Source organism: Bombus vancouverensis, chromosome 15 (genome assembly GCF_051014615.1).
Source record: "Bombus vancouverensis nearcticus chromosome 15, iyBomVanc1_principal, whole genome shotgun sequence".
Lineage (NCBI taxonomy): Eukaryota > Metazoa > Arthropoda > Insecta > Hymenoptera > Apidae > Bombus > Bombus vancouverensis.
This window is the reverse complement of record NC_134925.1, coordinates 1,902,478-1,918,969: the sequence shown is the minus strand read 5'-3', so window position 1 is coordinate 1,918,969 and position 16,492 is coordinate 1,902,478. Positions and strand designations below refer to the sequence as shown.

The 16,492-nt window shown below is 41.5% G+C and overlaps 1 protein-coding gene across 1 annotated transcript; it reads left to right on the top strand.

Annotated features, from left to right (window-relative positions):
* The first annotated feature begins 8,535 nt into the window (after positions 1–8,535).
* LOC117164452 (trypsin-3) lies at positions 8,536–11,494 on the top strand. Its single transcript, XM_033347508.2, has 7 exons — positions 8,536–8,718; positions 9,165–9,304; positions 9,439–9,536; positions 9,850–10,009; positions 10,089–10,199; positions 10,283–10,432; positions 10,861–11,494. The coding sequence occupies exons 1-7, from the start codon at positions 8,655–8,657 to the stop codon at positions 11,110–11,112; spliced, it is 975 nt and encodes a 324-aa protein (XP_033203399.1). The 5' UTR covers positions 8,536–8,654; the 3' UTR covers positions 11,113–11,494.
* Positions 11,495–16,492: the final 4,998 nt, after the last annotated feature.

Below are 16,492 nucleotides of genomic sequence, written 5' to 3'. Positions count from 1 at the left end.
ATTTAAACCGGTACAGAGTCCGATCATCGTAACCCTGGCAATAGCGACTGGCTGTGGATTCCCAACGTTGGCATAAGTTTTCATTTGCACCGACCCGCTAACGAAGTCTTCGACGATAAATTTGCCGGAGCTTTTCCACACGGGGTAATCCCATTGCCGAGGCTAAAGCTGGTCCCGAAGCTCAACGAGGATCGGCCTTCTCCGCGCGAATTAAGACGAATCCTTCCGATATGGTTGCCTGCACGTTGCTACCGATTTTCTCGATAAATTCTCTACGGAAAATGGGCCGATAGTCGACGATGCAATTCCTACAGATTTGTTCCCATTCGATCGTCTATGCGTATTGAAACGAAAGGATGCGGTTAAAACACGTTTTATACCATGTCGTTTATTTTCTTGAAACGAGGAAACTCGAAATATTAAATCGTTTCATAAGTAACATCGTACTGATCTACGCAACCGTCGAAATTCAATGGTACTTATCGTTGAATAATGTATTATACATCTGCTGTTTTCTGACATTATATTTTCCAAATACTATGCGCATGAAAACGAATTAAATCGACGTCTCGACTAACTAGAACAAGCGTTTAAAAATATATCAAAAGACGACAGAATGTCGAAGCTTGACTATCGTGAATCATAATAATAAAGAGAAGACAGTTCGATCTATTTAATTCTAAATAATTGCGGAAGTTGCTCGTTTCTGTTGCAGCGAGGTGCTTCCAGATTTAGGCGTCCACTTTCTCGTGACTCAGCTATATTCGTAAAAGTTTGCTATCGTGAGCGTACAAAGTGCTTCTGTGAATCACTGTAGGTGCATAACCCGAGTCTTGTTAAAAGATCGTCGTAATTTCATAATCCCGGTCGATTACGCAAGCCAGCCGCAATGCTCTCCCCTAATAAACGGTCCTCCGGCTGGTTGCATTATATAGAAGACGGCCGTGAGCGTCCGGTATTTCGCGTTATTGTGCAGGGGCCGACGAACGGGCTGCATTGTCGTTTACCAAGGGGAAAGGGATCACCATGGATGTGGTCTGGACGTTAATGGCATGTGCTACGGTCCACCTGTAAACGCGACCAGCCTGCATTGCGGCTGCACCTGCACACCGTTGCGATTCCAAGCCGCGGTTCACATTGTAGCTGACCGCACCGACTCGTCGTCGCTCGTCCTCGTATATCGTGTATGCGAACACCTTCTGCCGGATGCAGCTGGCCCATCAAGGTGAGAAAAGAACAATCGTGGACAGGTTTAAAAGTCTTTCTCCTTTTTAAAACACCGGTCATCCACGTGTCTGCGTTCGAATGCGTCTCAACTGGATGTCCCTGCCTACTCTGCACTTCTTTCAGTCGTTTGCCCATGTTTGATAATCGTTCGAGCTATCTCTTTGAGTTGTCAATTTTTGTTGCTTTTAGACAGTGTTGAGATTAGGCGAAAAACAGTTTTGATTCCGCGTGGATCATTTTTAAACGACTACTCCTTCGAATTTTGTCGACTTACAAGTGCGGTATACGAGCTCTATTCCGTTCTTGATCATCGTCATTAATTGTCAATCGTTATTACGAAATGGAACAAGAAATCACTATGAAGTTCAATGAGTTCGTGAGTTTGCGCAGCTTTCCTGTTTATTTCTACCATCTAGGAGGTCCCATTTTCATTATCGTTTTTATTTCCTTGAAACGGGCCGTTGATTTTGGAATATTCGGAACTTCAGACACATCCGGAGACGATAAACTTTTTTTATTTCCTTCGATAGATCACGAGTTCTGTTTTTAAAGTTTCTTCTTTCTGCAAGAGGGTCCGAAGAAGCGAGTGACAGAGAGCGATAGTTAACGATGGCTTTCTTATGGGTGTTCGCCATTAATTCGTACCACGCTCGTTCCTCAACCGGCACCGGATGAAGTTCCGCGCGTCCGTCACACTCTGATTCCCCTGAAGCGTACCAGCCGCGAACCCGAAAAGGAAGCAAAGTGAAAAAAAAAGAAGCGAAAAACAAGAACGAATGTACCAGGGTGGAATGAAAGAAGCGTGGAAAGGGGAATATCGGCGAGGAGGCGGTAGGAAGCACGCCGCGTTATTGCACGCGACTGTATGGTTGCGTGCATAATCGAGGGCCCCGAAAACGTTCGAAAAACACCACGACGCCCGGTTCGTTCACCCCTGAAACGAACTTTCTCCTCTTTGTTACTCGTCCCGATCGAATCTACGCGCCCGATACCATCTACGTGCGATTTCTCGACGCACCTGTAACGCTTTCACCGTATCCCGACGCCATAACGCTTCATCATGGTCGCAAAATTCATCTTTTCCAATCCACGATTTATAGCACCGTGAACGTCCGTTGCATCACGGGTCGTCGCCTCACACGGGAACAACGTCCGCGATACAACGAGCAGACGTAATGTTCTCACGAAATAATAGCTTTTATTAATTCGCTTGCAAATTCTTACCCACAAATATTGATGCACGAAGATAATTTGTTGAGAGGAAAAAGGTTGGTTATCGTAATGTCCCAAAATTCAGAAAAGGAATAGCGATAGTTCTCGAATGGTTTACAACGCCTCGACGAAATGTATCGTTCCAGTTCAGAGTTTAACAGCTTAAATACCACAACTTTCGTTCGCTATTGGATGTCATGGATAGTGTAACAAAATGTTGCTCGTGTATTTCGCTCATTTTACTGTGTATGTCAATGGGTTAAGAGGTTAACGATTAAATATTTCATCGGAATGGAGGATGTAAGATATTACCAGCGAATCACTTCGGCGGGAAAATTCAACGTCTCGGAGGGAAATGGCCCCGGAGGTGAAGCGAGGCTTTGAAAAACTTCCTGCACCGCCTAATGGCACGAGAAGTCGAACGGGGTCTTCTAGTATTTCCGTCCCAGCCCTCCTGTTCGTCAAGGAGAACACGCGGAGGGTGTATCCCGATCTCATTCCCTTAGGACCGCGTCAAGCAGACAACGATTGCTTGCGACTTGGCACACGAGGTTCCCCAAAACCAGTGAAAAAATTGTGCGACTCTATGGGGAAGCAAACGATTCGTGTCTTCTTTGATTTGCTCGTTTGTTCGGATGAATTACAACAGGACGTGCAAATGGTACATTCAGGATTGGCCTTGAAAAAGATTCCGATATATGGAATTGTAAATAAATATTACCAATTGTTTGGTAATTATTCGTGATAACAGTCATAGCATATCTTCGTATTGTTCGATTCATGATTATTACAGTTAGTTGGAAATGGAAGTCGTGAAATTTGGCGTTTACTCGCGTCCGTAATTGAAATTACAGTTTCGAGACATTGATCGGGCATCTGAAAATTATCGGAGTTGTCTCTGTCGCAGGCATGGACCTTCAGATAACTGTGATTAATTCAGCAGGGAGTAGAGATGCAATCTCGATGTCATTTGCATCGTGCGACTTTTTGAATTCCTGGTAACAAGCTATTGATCGATGTGCTACATCGGCAAACGCAACACGGTATTTGGTGATTAATAACGTAGCAAGTAAACGTTTAATTTCGTCTGGTTCGAGCAAATTTCATCTGAGCAAAGACTAAGAAGCATCCTCGATCGTTGGACGTTCATCGGAAAATCATTAGTCAAACGTACGAGCATGAGGAAAGATTAAATCCATCGAGACTCCTAATATCGATTTAATCCTACGTGCTACGAACAAAAATCTAGAGAAAATGGACGACCACGTCAGAATAAGCAACCGTCGCGTTAACGTATTTCCCTGTAATATCGAGAATTATGTAAATGTCGGATGTTACGAGCGAGCTGGGGTTGTTGGTTAAAATCGAAGCGTTATTTACGAGCGAGTAGAGGCGGAATTCGAAAGCGGACGACACTTTTCCCTCTTATTTTCGACATTATGCGTCGTTAAATTTGCACGCTACCAATGTTTTCTCTCGCAGAATACAGGCTTTGCAACGGGGATTCTTAAATCTTTAAAATATTATAATTGGCACGTTGTACGTCTTTCTCACCTCTCCAAGAGTCTCGTTTAATTTATCGTATCCTTTGCACATGTTTGTTTTCTTTACTTTCCAAATCGATTGTTGCAGAACGTTCGATTTTAAGGCACGTCATAAGTCAAAGAGGATAAAGAATCGCGTGTTAACGGCAGCCATCAGCGGTGGCAAATGGAAAGAGGCGCAACCCAATTTCACCGCGGAGGAAAGAGCTTCGATTGCCACATACTGGCAGCCGTCACGAACACTTCCACCGAGAGGGAAAAGCTGCGGGGGGGAAAGCTTGTCGAGCGACGACAGCCCGTCCCATCTAGATGAAAGTGTGACGAAACCCATACAATATTCAACCTTCGCGAAACCTTCTCCATCATCGGAGTTTTAACTTTGAAATTCAACCATTTCACCGACCATCCTCTACCTTAATTTCTCCTGCAAAATAAATTTCATATACATCAAATTAATTTCATATTCGTTAATATTAGTTTTAGGCGTATAGAAAATTTCGTTGCTTCGAAATTTCGAATAAATGAGACAACGTCGATCGTTAAATCTTTGGCTCGTCTTTGATTATCGATCTTTTCACGGATTCTGTCTTCACGCTTTTTCATTTTCTATTTTCTTTCCTCTGCTGCGCTTTCATTCTGCTCGTCGTCTGCTACTCGTCCAAAGATCATCTCTATTTCGCTGCTGTACGCCGAACTATGTTCGTATAATATAATAAATAGTTAACATAACGATAATAATAGTCGTTTTTAAATTTATTCAACTACGAAACGCTATGAAACGTAACCGGTGAATGGAAATCGATTTCCGAAAGGTTCCGATAATTAACTCTGGCCTCGATGGAGCGACCAATCAGTGGAATCGAAGGGAGAAAAGAAACACACTGCTCGTTATTGCAGTTCCCGAAGTAAAACGGTGTTTGCATGGGGAACGGAAGAGGTTCCGTTCTGGCTGTTTCCATCCGTCGTCCACTTGGCGAAGCGTAACGACCAACCAAGCCAGCCAGCCAACCAACCAGCCAGCCAGCCAGCCAGCCAGCCAGTCAGCCAGCCAGTCGGCCAGACGATGGACTGGGAACCGTCTGGTAGACCTTGAACGGCCCTTTAACTGGTTGCACTCCAGTCAAGGTTGCCTTCTTCCTCTTTCCACGCCGCTGTTGCGCCCGCGGCGCAAGGGACCGGATGAATAGGGTCGTGAGTTCGCCACTTTGTCAAGGTCGTAGCCAGTCAGCGACGTAATGTATTTCATAGACCGATAAAAATCATACTCGAAGCCTTTTAGTCGGGTGATTTTTTGGTTTCGGTTGATTGAAACGACATGGAAGTTGCCACGAAGGTAAAAGGACGTTATTAAATGATAATTGCCTTTCTATAGAGTTTCAGATTGAAGTGGACAGTGAAAAGGACTTACGAAGACTTTGATTTTACCACGTGTATAGTTACATTATGTAGTGATATATTATTAACGTCGTTGTTCTGTCTCGAACGCGATCATTATATTTCTATTTCTATAAACCGCGTATCGAAGAAGAGAAAAAATGTCCATGCGGAATTACAAGAAGATCCAGACACGAACGCAAAGTGACGAGAAAGCGTAATCGATGACTGGATGTTGTGTGATGTATCTACGCACGAATCGTATAGCTCCGTGTCTGACAACGAATGTAACCAAATAACGTTCAACATATACAGCGAGCTGGTTCAAGGGTAGATCGACCCGAGACAGCATTCCTTATCATTACGTCCCATAAACATTATCCTCGGTTCCATCGAGAATGATTCCTCGACCCGGGTACAAGGAATCGAGCGGAGGTAGCACGTAACCGACCTGTGGGAAGGACGAAGAGGTACGTCGAAGGAGGAACTCTGGAGGAAAGAAGACGAAGAGAGAGACTTGGAAGGTGGCCGTAAACGGTTCCAGTAGAAGAAAACAAACCAGACTTGAAATTTCGCTGTTCGAATAGAAATTTTCCATTCGATATTTTATACTCCATCTACGCTATTCGTTATCACATTATGAATTTATTGATCGTAATCTTTGCAACTATTATCGATTACCTAACGAGATCTTCGTGATAAAATTTCATTTAACAGAACATTGATTTCTCTTAGTATATGCGTTATATATAGCTGTGGATACACGTTTCTATTTTCTCCGAATATTTCTAACGACGATACTTACGAAAATTAACTTTTTCTCACTTGCATTCTTTCGTAAAAAATTTAGTTTTTGCCTTTGATTCCAGCACGCTTCACCGTAATCGAAGAGAAGAAAATTTCTATGAATTCTGACGCGAAGATTCGCAAGGATTTTTCAACACGTCCACCGAAGACGCCATTGAACAGCTAGTAGAACGAGTATCCAATATGCAAAGTGGTCGGTCGGTGAGCGCGCGTTTCAGGTACCATCGGCGTAACTCACCGGAATATCGTTGCTCGTGACGGGCTTTTCGAGGGCGCGAGTGAGAGGCGTCGCGCAAGAGAGAGTGTACAGAGCTGATAGGAGCCACCATTACCCATCCCCGTATTCAAGCAACCCCGTGTACAAGCCCGTACAACCCCTGTATACAATCTCCGCGTGGCCAACAGGCCGGTCGAGAGCTCCGGGCCATTCGTTGTCTAGCGTACCGGTCGCGTTCGATCGGACTACCCTTCCAAAGCTTCCGCCAGATGCTAATTAACTGTTCGACCTGATCGAACCAGTCGACTTCACGCCATTCTGTTCAAGCATTTCATTAGAATTGCATTATCACATACATATCGTTTGGCGATCTACTTCATTTGCCACGACGACGTTTCAAGAGACAGCGTGAGATAAGGTTGTTCGAGTTAATTGCGCTGCAAGATCTTAAAACTCGATCTTGAACTTCGCACAAAGTGATCTAACTTGTACACTGGCTGAGAAAAGGTATTTCAAGGCTTGCCATAAAAAACTTGCATGTATATGTTAAAACATTTCAAGCTTTTATCGCGATTATATCGATCAAATCTGAAAATCCGGAAATGTACAGAGAAATTCCGACACGTATACAGTATACGCTATAAACGTATACAGTATAGATAATCTTAAACAGATAAAAAATGTTAAAAGTGGCATTGCCGAATATCGAAATCTATCGATATGATTAATATAACTTTCTATAAGCGTTCATATACTTCCGCGAACCACTGGTATATAAAATAAATTTGTCAAAGTTTCTTAACAAATGTACGATTACATAATATGCTACTTTCCTCGGTGATTTTATTTTCTTTCGGCTATCTGTAAACGCGAACAAACTAATCTGAAAGATATCAATTTCATTCTTTTCTCGCCCTTCGTACCGTCTCCTTGGCAGGTTTCATTGCACGAAGACCAGATTCCACGACGAGCCTGCCGCGGAATGTTTGAGGACCCGTCGAAGAGAATTTACTCGTCGGGATTGATGTTTGCGTCAGGGAACGTAACTGGGTACCGAGGAAATATTACGCGGGGGGTTGTTTACGCTTCGCGTGTTTTGTTTATCGATTCGCGAACGCACGCCGACAAACCCTAGGGATGAAGGTCTTGGATGAAACTGGCTCGAAAGGGAGCCTTCCGATGCCAGAGGAAATTATAATCCGGTTAGACTGTTTTTCTTTGTACAAACAGAGAAGACCTTTGAATCCCTAAGAGAATCGCTGTTCGTTCCTCGACACGTTCACGAAATCACAAGTTTGAACATGTTAGAAATTTTGATTAGGAAGATCGATCACTGTGATTCACTCAGGTATTCGTACCTTTACGAAGTTTCGTTTATATTTGCATCGTGTTGATAAGTATAATTATAAACGTAAATGCCATATAAATATAATTATCATCGTAATTAACATTTCATATACGTGTGATTCTGTAGATATCATTTGCCACTAGATAGCTACCCGAATGAATAAGAAATCGAGTTCGAGCAACGTGACCTAATTGGCATTATTTAACAACGCTTTTATGAAATTGGCCGTTTCATGTGCAACAATAAGAAGCTAATAATAACAGGCATGGAAATAACCGATGCTATTATTCGTTTATCAGAAAGATATATCTGGTCCTCACTGAAACCTCAATTTCCCAACAACGATGATAACGAATTAAATTGGTAATTGTGTGCAACAAATCTTACTTAGATCAAGCTGCCGTCGATACTGCTCGTTATCTCGGTGTTCTGGTAAATCGATGTACGTGAGAGTCCGCAAGTCACTGAAGCTAGGTCGATAGCATCGTCAAAGTGGATCAAACAGTCAGATATATCCACCACTTCGATCATTAAGAACGTCAAGGGAATTTACATGATTAATAGCGAATGGCTCGTACCAGATATGATTATTATTTTCGTAATAGATAACGTAATGGTCAAATAAAAGTTTTTCTCAAAAATTTTCTAGAACTAATATCTTTGAGAAACGCGAGACTCAATATTATCTTTTTTGAAGATGAACATTACCAATTATTCCAATTCTAATTGACGTATGTGATAACTGATAGATATCGTTTGAAGATAAATCCATTCTACCGCGATAACGAGATTCTTTATCCATTTTCATCGTATCGTGATCAGTCGCTGGCGGTGAGTGGCGAAGGAGAAACAGAATTCAACACTGACATAGAAATAAAATATAATACAATAGAGGTGGATAAATAAAGAAATAATTAACAGCGCAATGAAAATGCGGATAATACCTCTCGTTTTGGCAGTAGCGTTCATCGTGAATAGCTTCGTCGATGGTAAGTGAACAATAAATGAATACCTTTTGATAAGCATCATTGTATCTAGTATAACAGTGTACATTGGTTTACGATTGTGCAATAATATACATATAGTTCAATGAAATTTTCTGCTCTTCCTACGTTCGTTTATTTTACGTCGATGTAGTTGCTTTAATTCACGGAGTTCCAGAAAACACTACATACACGCTTAAAATATGTATTAAATACTTTGTTATAAGTATAATAACAAAATTTGTATGTAATAGTAATGTAAGTACACAGTACTTACATTTATTAAGTACGAGTACAAAGATAAGCAATTGACTAGGAATTTCCTATTTCTTTAACCTTTATCTATTAATTATGGCGCAATTCATCGTGTCAATATAATTCTTTTGTATTAAGTTGTGAAAAAATGGAGAGCATAAGCGCGACGCGTGAACTTATTTAAACAAATGTTATAGGAGGCCTGCTTCCACAGTCGACTACTACTGAAACAACCGAGACTACCGTAAATCCCAATTCGCAGGTAGAATGGACGCATAACTTGCACGGACGTATAGTTAACGGGACAAAAGCTGCACTAAGGCAATTTCCTTATCAGGTATGCGTCGTATTTTTATAAGATATTTTCGTGTCTCGAATGTTTAGTTGCTCTATATATCAGTCGATTCTATGTATCGCGATAATGTGATTTGAAGAGTAAGTTAATTATTTCCTAGAAAATGTTTTTCGCAGGTATCTTTAAGAGAAAGTTACAGCAATGCACACTTCTGCGGAGGATCACTGATAGACGAACAATATGTGCTCACAGCAGCGCATTGCATGTTTGAGGAGTGAGTGATTCAAAATGTGCATTTCGTGCGTTTCTACTTATTTAAACTCGCCATAAGCGCGTAAATGTCAGTTACGAGTAAATTGCAGACAACGATGCAATTTCATCTATCTATAAGCGTGACAGAGGAGACGCAACTGGGACAGTTTCACTTATCAAATATTACTACGACCTCAATTTGAATAATTTATACGGTTTTGAACATTGCGTTATATTCTGTATATACTTGCATGTATATTTAAATTTCTCGTAACACATAAACACGCATAGTCTATTTCCGAGTAATCATTTTCAACATGGTGTCACTTTCATAGATATGACTCGCAGATACAGCCTTGGACAATCATAGTAGTTGCCGGAGACATTAAACTCAGTCAACAAAGCCAGACTGGTCAAAGAAGGGGTGTAGACAAGATTTATGTTCATCCCAAGTTCAATATGGAAACCTTGGAGAATGACGTAGCTCTTCTCGCTGTACGATATTATTTTTCGTAGCTTTAGCAAGTATCGTCAATTTTCACAAATTTTTTCATTCGAATATTTACGTTTTCAGCTCAAAGTGCCATTTACATTAACGCCGGAAGTTAACGTTGCTCCTCTCGCGACTCATACCGCTGTTCCAGAAACGATTTGTCAGGTAGCAGGATGGGGTTACCCAGCGGAAGTAAGTCTGTCGGTTTGCATCTGCTATCATATATATATCTATTTAAACAGATGTAAATTTATATCGGAGATTCTTTCGTTTAGGATTATCCAATTACCAGCGAGAACCTCATGTACATAGATTTGCCACTGTTGAGCCATACCACGTGCAAGAAACTTTTGGAGAACATAACTGATTTCCCAGCTGGGATGCTTTGTGCTGGATACATGGAGGGCCAAAGGGATGCTTGCCAGGTAAAGCACACATTCTATTAAAACGTCAAGCAACTCTTAACGAAAAAGAATTCGAGCAACGCTGACTATAGTAAAGTTAGGTTCGTTATTCTCGATTATGTACTCAGAGATAAATTAACTCTTTCACTGTGATGAAAATGGTGATGTATTACAATAACTATATTGTATTGCACATTTAAGAAAAGATCGTTTCACGTGAGGTTTGGATGTAATTATTTAACTATTGCTTATCGTATAGTTCCTGTATGGTAGATTTTAAGATGGGAAATACATAACGACTCGTGTATTGTCGTCGCAATCATGAATCTTAACAATTTATAATTTTCGACTTGTTCGTACCTCGTACAGGCTTCAGAGCGAAACATTTAATCGTAAAACGTTAAAAAGAGTCGAAAGTGGTTCTTTTGATTTTCTTAAATGTTTCATAGGGCGATTCTGGAGGCGGTATGATCTGCAATGGATTTCTAACGGGTGTGGTTTCCGGTGGAGATGGTTGTGCACGGCCACGTACGCCTGGTGTCTACACGGACGTCTACTTCTACAGACTTTGGATCGCCTCGCATTTAGACACAAACCCAACCTCGCAATATTCACGTAAAAAAAATAATTCTGGCTCGGAACAGGTAGTGACCACAACGTTGCTACCCTCGGTTCTACTGTCAGTACTGTTTCATATTTGATATGAAAAAGATGGTTGCTTTGTTTATTTCGAAATACTACAGTAGTGTCCTCTTAACTGCAGTAAGTTCAATATTTTATCGCTTAAGTTACCAGAGAAAGCACATTAAACTGAGTAACACCAAGCCCAAAATACAGAAACAGCTTACTGAACATACCATCACAAGTATGATTAAATCCTATAATTTAACGACTGATAGGAATACGACGAAGCCCAAGCTAAGTGGACACTACTATAGTTTCGACGAGATCAAGTTTTGTGTATTATCTCATAACGAGGCTGCAAATGTTTATGCAATTTCACGTTTATATCAATCTGATCAAAAAAACAGAACCTACATGAAAATTTGTTTCACTCAGTAAACATTATATCGAGTATTTCAATTAGAGCATTTTACATAATCCTGTGTGTCATATACGTTTAAGAAATATTTGCATTTTTACATTCGCCATATACTACGCGTAAAGATCCGCAGATTGCTCGGAGTGAGATCACTATTTGCAGACGAAGTAATAAACGACTAACAGATAAGTGGCAATTTCATTTCTCAATGATCGAATCTCTCGTTTCCATTCATGGAAACCCGTATCGATCGAAATGTCACGTTTCCAACTCTGGTAAAGTAGGAACCTTCGGAATTCCACGGTTTGATCACTTAGACGAGCCAGGCGAGTCACGGTGTATGACTTTTTGGCGGTTGGCTCGCGTTAACGGGCAAAGGTTAGCTTGGAAAACGAAAACGAAGGGATCAGCAGAAAAATACACATCTGGCTGGTGTATCCATTTGCTTTGATGTGGAACGAAAAGCTTCGACGTGGTAGACACGTAAAAAGCTCCTGGCTATTTAATACGAAGCTTCAGGGAGAACGATAACGAAAGGTATCAGTGGTATTGCCGATGGCAGCGTTGAACGATATCTCGCCGCGTCTGACGATTCCCGGCCGTTTCTACTGAATTTCACGCTCCTCAAAGGAACGTTCGTCTCGAGATATTAGAAGAAAATATTTATCCATGCTCGACGGCGCGGGACAGAAAGTTGATGGATGTACGAATCGAGCCAATTACGGGATAGAAATGTCGATGTAATAGGATCTCGATGGAATGAACCGCGGAATGCGAATAGGGTATGTTTTCGTTCGATCGGTTGCATGGTTTCTGTACAATCATGGTTATTTTCTTGGGACAAAATAAATTACGACGCGACACGATAATTTATATCGATAGTTTATCGGATGGAATCATTGATCGTTTTATGGTCTTCAATGAAACAGTCGATTCCATTGAATTAAAATATATCTGTTATCTTATATAAGATACGATAAGATTTAATATCTGATTTTAATTGTATCGTTCGTTCGGCATAATTTCTGGTGACGAGTATACAGTGGATTATTAAATCTTTGTTTTCGTCTATAACGATTAAAATAAAATATATTTTAACCAGAATGTATAAGCTTCGGTGCAAATACGGTGAAAGCATCGTTAATCATTCTAGTCTTTAAGAGAGAGAGTTCGATTCTTCCACGTATAATTGGATTCGACTGCATTGTTTCGGCTCTTGTCGCGTGATCGCAATTTCCGGAAGGAGGCTTCCGTTTCCGAAAGTTAATCCACGTCGAAACCCGAAAGATGGAAAGATTGTTCGGAAATGTTGCGGTAAGGGCATCGCGGATCGATCGATACGACGACGGAAACAATCGTAAAGAGGCGTGCGAAAGAAACAGAGAGGGAGGTGGCGAAGGAAGGTGTACAAGGGTGAATGTACAGCCTCGAAAACTGCGCATTTCGCGTGATAAACGTAACTTCTAATACAGGATATCCTGTGTGCCTCCTTCATCTTCTTTCCTTCGAGTTTACCCACGAGTTTTTCATGATGTTACCTTCCCTGGATTTTCAGCACCCTACTCGCGACCTCTTTAATTTCAGGATCGAATAAGAATTCATTATAGGACGTAATCTTCCCCGCTTCGCCCCCAACATCACGGGGATTTTAAATAAATTAAAAGTTTACTTCTTTTCGCCGTTACTTTGGCCATTGTTGAAGACGAAGTGGTTTCAAGGGAGAAATCGAACTCCAAGCCCCTTTCATTTCCCTAATTACAGCTCCCGGAAACGAAGAAACAGAGAGGTGCAAACTGGAACTTTCAGAAATCTATTCGTCGGCCAACCATGTCGTCTCGGAGAAGTCAAACTCTACCAGAAGTGGAAATTTACCGGGAGTTTTCAGACTTTGAACAGGTGGATGGGGTTTCGACTGATATTTTCCTGGAGGAATATTGCTATTTATATTTCTCAATATTCTCGCAGTGCGCGGTTCAAGTTGGATTTAATGAAATTTTCGCGGATTATTAGCTTCGAATATCGCACAGCTTCTCTCACACACTCTCTCTCTTCTTCTCAGCAAAATAGGGAAAAATCCAGAATAATTCGTTCTTAACTTATTCATGCACGATGACGTATCTCTTTCACTTGCACGCTATCTTTTATATGACAGCGATTCTATCCCGTAAATAAATAAGTAAGTAAACAACTGAAAGCTCAGTCAATGGTAAAAATTACGAACGTTTGCGTTCAAAGAGTAAACTTCGATATCTCGAGGAAGCAAAGTCGAATTTCCCCTTATACTCGATAATTCAACAAAATAATCGAGTTTATATGCTAAGAAGCTATCCAACGAAACTTAATCGTTAATATCAAGCATTTATCGGAGAGATACTCGTTACACGTGGGGTCGGGTCGGTGCTTAAATTGTGGCAAATTACGAGCCGACAGGAAAACCAACAGACAGCCGTTCCATCGCGTTATGGAAATTTCGGGCCGCGCAATTATTTCGATCGATCGTTGCGAGGGCAATCTCTTTGCTCGTTCGCGGTACTCCTCTGTAACGGAGGGGAGATCAAAGGGGCCGCTTTCTCTCTAATTACGGAAAATTTCGTCCTCAGAGGTATTTAGTCAGACGGTAGACGTTTCCTTTGCGATACAAGGGGAAATCTTAGCGGTCGTGCCGGGACACGAACCAAGCAACGAGACACGCGATGGGCTCGAACTTGTTCGACAAAAGATCGAAGATGATATTGCGAGTCAATCTCTTAACTAAAAACGATGCCTTTCGTGACCGCAAAAATTGAAATGAATTTCGATATCGGAGAAACCGGTACGAAACCGTACATCAGGCTGGTCTCCGTAAATTATTTAACGAAGAACGGCGTTCGTCTGGTAATTGCTTTTCGCTATATCGAAGTGTTTGTCGATAGAACTCTATTGTATCACACGTATTAATATCGCGGTAACTTATTAGGTTTCTCGCGTTTTCAAGGATTTCAATCCTACGGTTCCACGGTTTTCAAAACAGTGTCATAGCAACAGGATATGTCGACGTCGAGCTCCTTACGAAAAAATTGACGAAGACCGAGCGAGCCAATTAATAAAGAGTGGATGTTAAAAAATAAAGAGGTATTCATATTAAAATAACTAAACGGACAAAGTTCGTTAAACAGTGTGAAAATTTAACTAGTTAATTAGTAACTTCGATATCCCTCGCATTATGCCCTAGTATTAAAGACTCGAAGCTTAAAAACTTCGTATTAAGCATTCAATTATGCGTAGCCCTGGAAGCCAGAGATTTCGTGAAAGAATCAAGTTCGATGAGGGCTCGCGTCACGTCGACCTCTTCGTGGAATAGGTCAATTAAGGTCAACGATCGGTGGAGGAAGGAATCGAGAGAGGAGCGTCATGGAAGATCGCTTTCGTGATCGAGGATGCTTTGATGGCGCGTTTAAGGCAGGAAGAAAGAAAGAGAGAGGGAGAATGCGTCAAGTTCGTAGCGTAGCGATCAGCTGAACGAGCTTCGTTTAATGACCGAGTTACGCTTTAATGGCGGAGATTGCCTCGAGAAAAAGTCGTTGATCCCCGATGCGACCGGAAATTCGTGCGATATTACTTCAGAACGGAAGTTTCTTAACACGAATGCGCCTCTGTATTAAAATTGTATTTAACGATACTTTCAAATATTTAACGTATTCTAAAAATTATATTTCTGCAGAAAAGTAACCACCTACCTAGGAAGGTAAATTTCGACAATATTCGTTTCCAATGCTGGCTCGCCCCCTTGAAACTGACCCACAGACGAGACATCAATTCACCAGACCGTATGAAAAAAAGATATACGAAGATTCCACCCCCAATCTTGTTGATCCATCGTTTCAAATTCACCCCGAAAGAGATCCGAAAAGTCCGGATCCTTCGTGGTGATCTAAACGACTGCCTGTTCCCTTTCCCTGTTCTTCGTTCTCGACTTCCTGCGAGCAAGGTGACGCAAGAACGCGCATCTCATTACCACTTCCATCTTATCTATCTTATGGCTGACCATGGCTGACGTTTCAAAGTACAGTAGATGTTCGATCTTGCTTCGACTGATTGGGTTTACGGCACCGATTGCTATTTTTGAGAAGCGTTCTAGATCTTTCGTTGTTTAATCTTTGCACGATAAATCTTATAAATAATTTCTATCGCGTAAATATAAAAAATATATCAATAAAAATAGAAGACTTCAGAATTAGCTAACTTGGCCCAAATTTTAAACGCTTTTAGCGTTCTGAGTCCCGTACAACACAATACTATAACGGAATCTGTATCCTGCGATGTTACAGGAGTTCGTATAGTACTGTCTTTCCCTTCACACTGACCCCGTTGCAAAATCTGAAGAACCGGCTAATAGCAGTCGGCGAGCAACGTTTATGATAATGAGCGGACGGTTTCGCATTTTGTCGTTGGCTGGCTTAAAACGCAGGCCCGAGGCGCGGCCTGGGCTTGCCCGACTATAACTCGCGATTCAACCCCTTTATGGGATTAAGAGATGCCACTGATGCTCTCGCTTTATGAGGCGGGGACAAAGTCTGCAGGCGCTCCAAAGTAAGTAATTGCCTGCTGCGGACAGAGATAAAACGGTCAAGCGGTGTGCAGTCTGAATATGTAATTTTTCGGTTCGAGGCCTGGTTCAGGTTACTGGATACGAGCTTAGTTTTAGCGAGTTTGTTACGTCTTGTTGAATGATGTATGGTTGTAATTCCGTTGGTAGACGAAAACGTTTGTTTCTCGAGTCAAGTACTATTGGCGCCAACCGTCTGGGCCAAAGGAGAACAATAGCGAGGTACAAATCCAATTTTCCGAGTCTGGAAAATGTCGAGGACGCAGTGGAAAACTTACATGGGACGAATTGTTCTCTCTAGGAGACATAGGCATCGTATCTAAAGCAACGTGTTAGAGAAGAAGTCGAAAAAATTATTCGATCAACTTTCCTTAGTTTTTAGAAAATATCACAAGTTGGCTCGGGGAGTCAGTCGTCTGCGAGAGTCCAAGGTAGCGTCCAAACACGCAGTTTA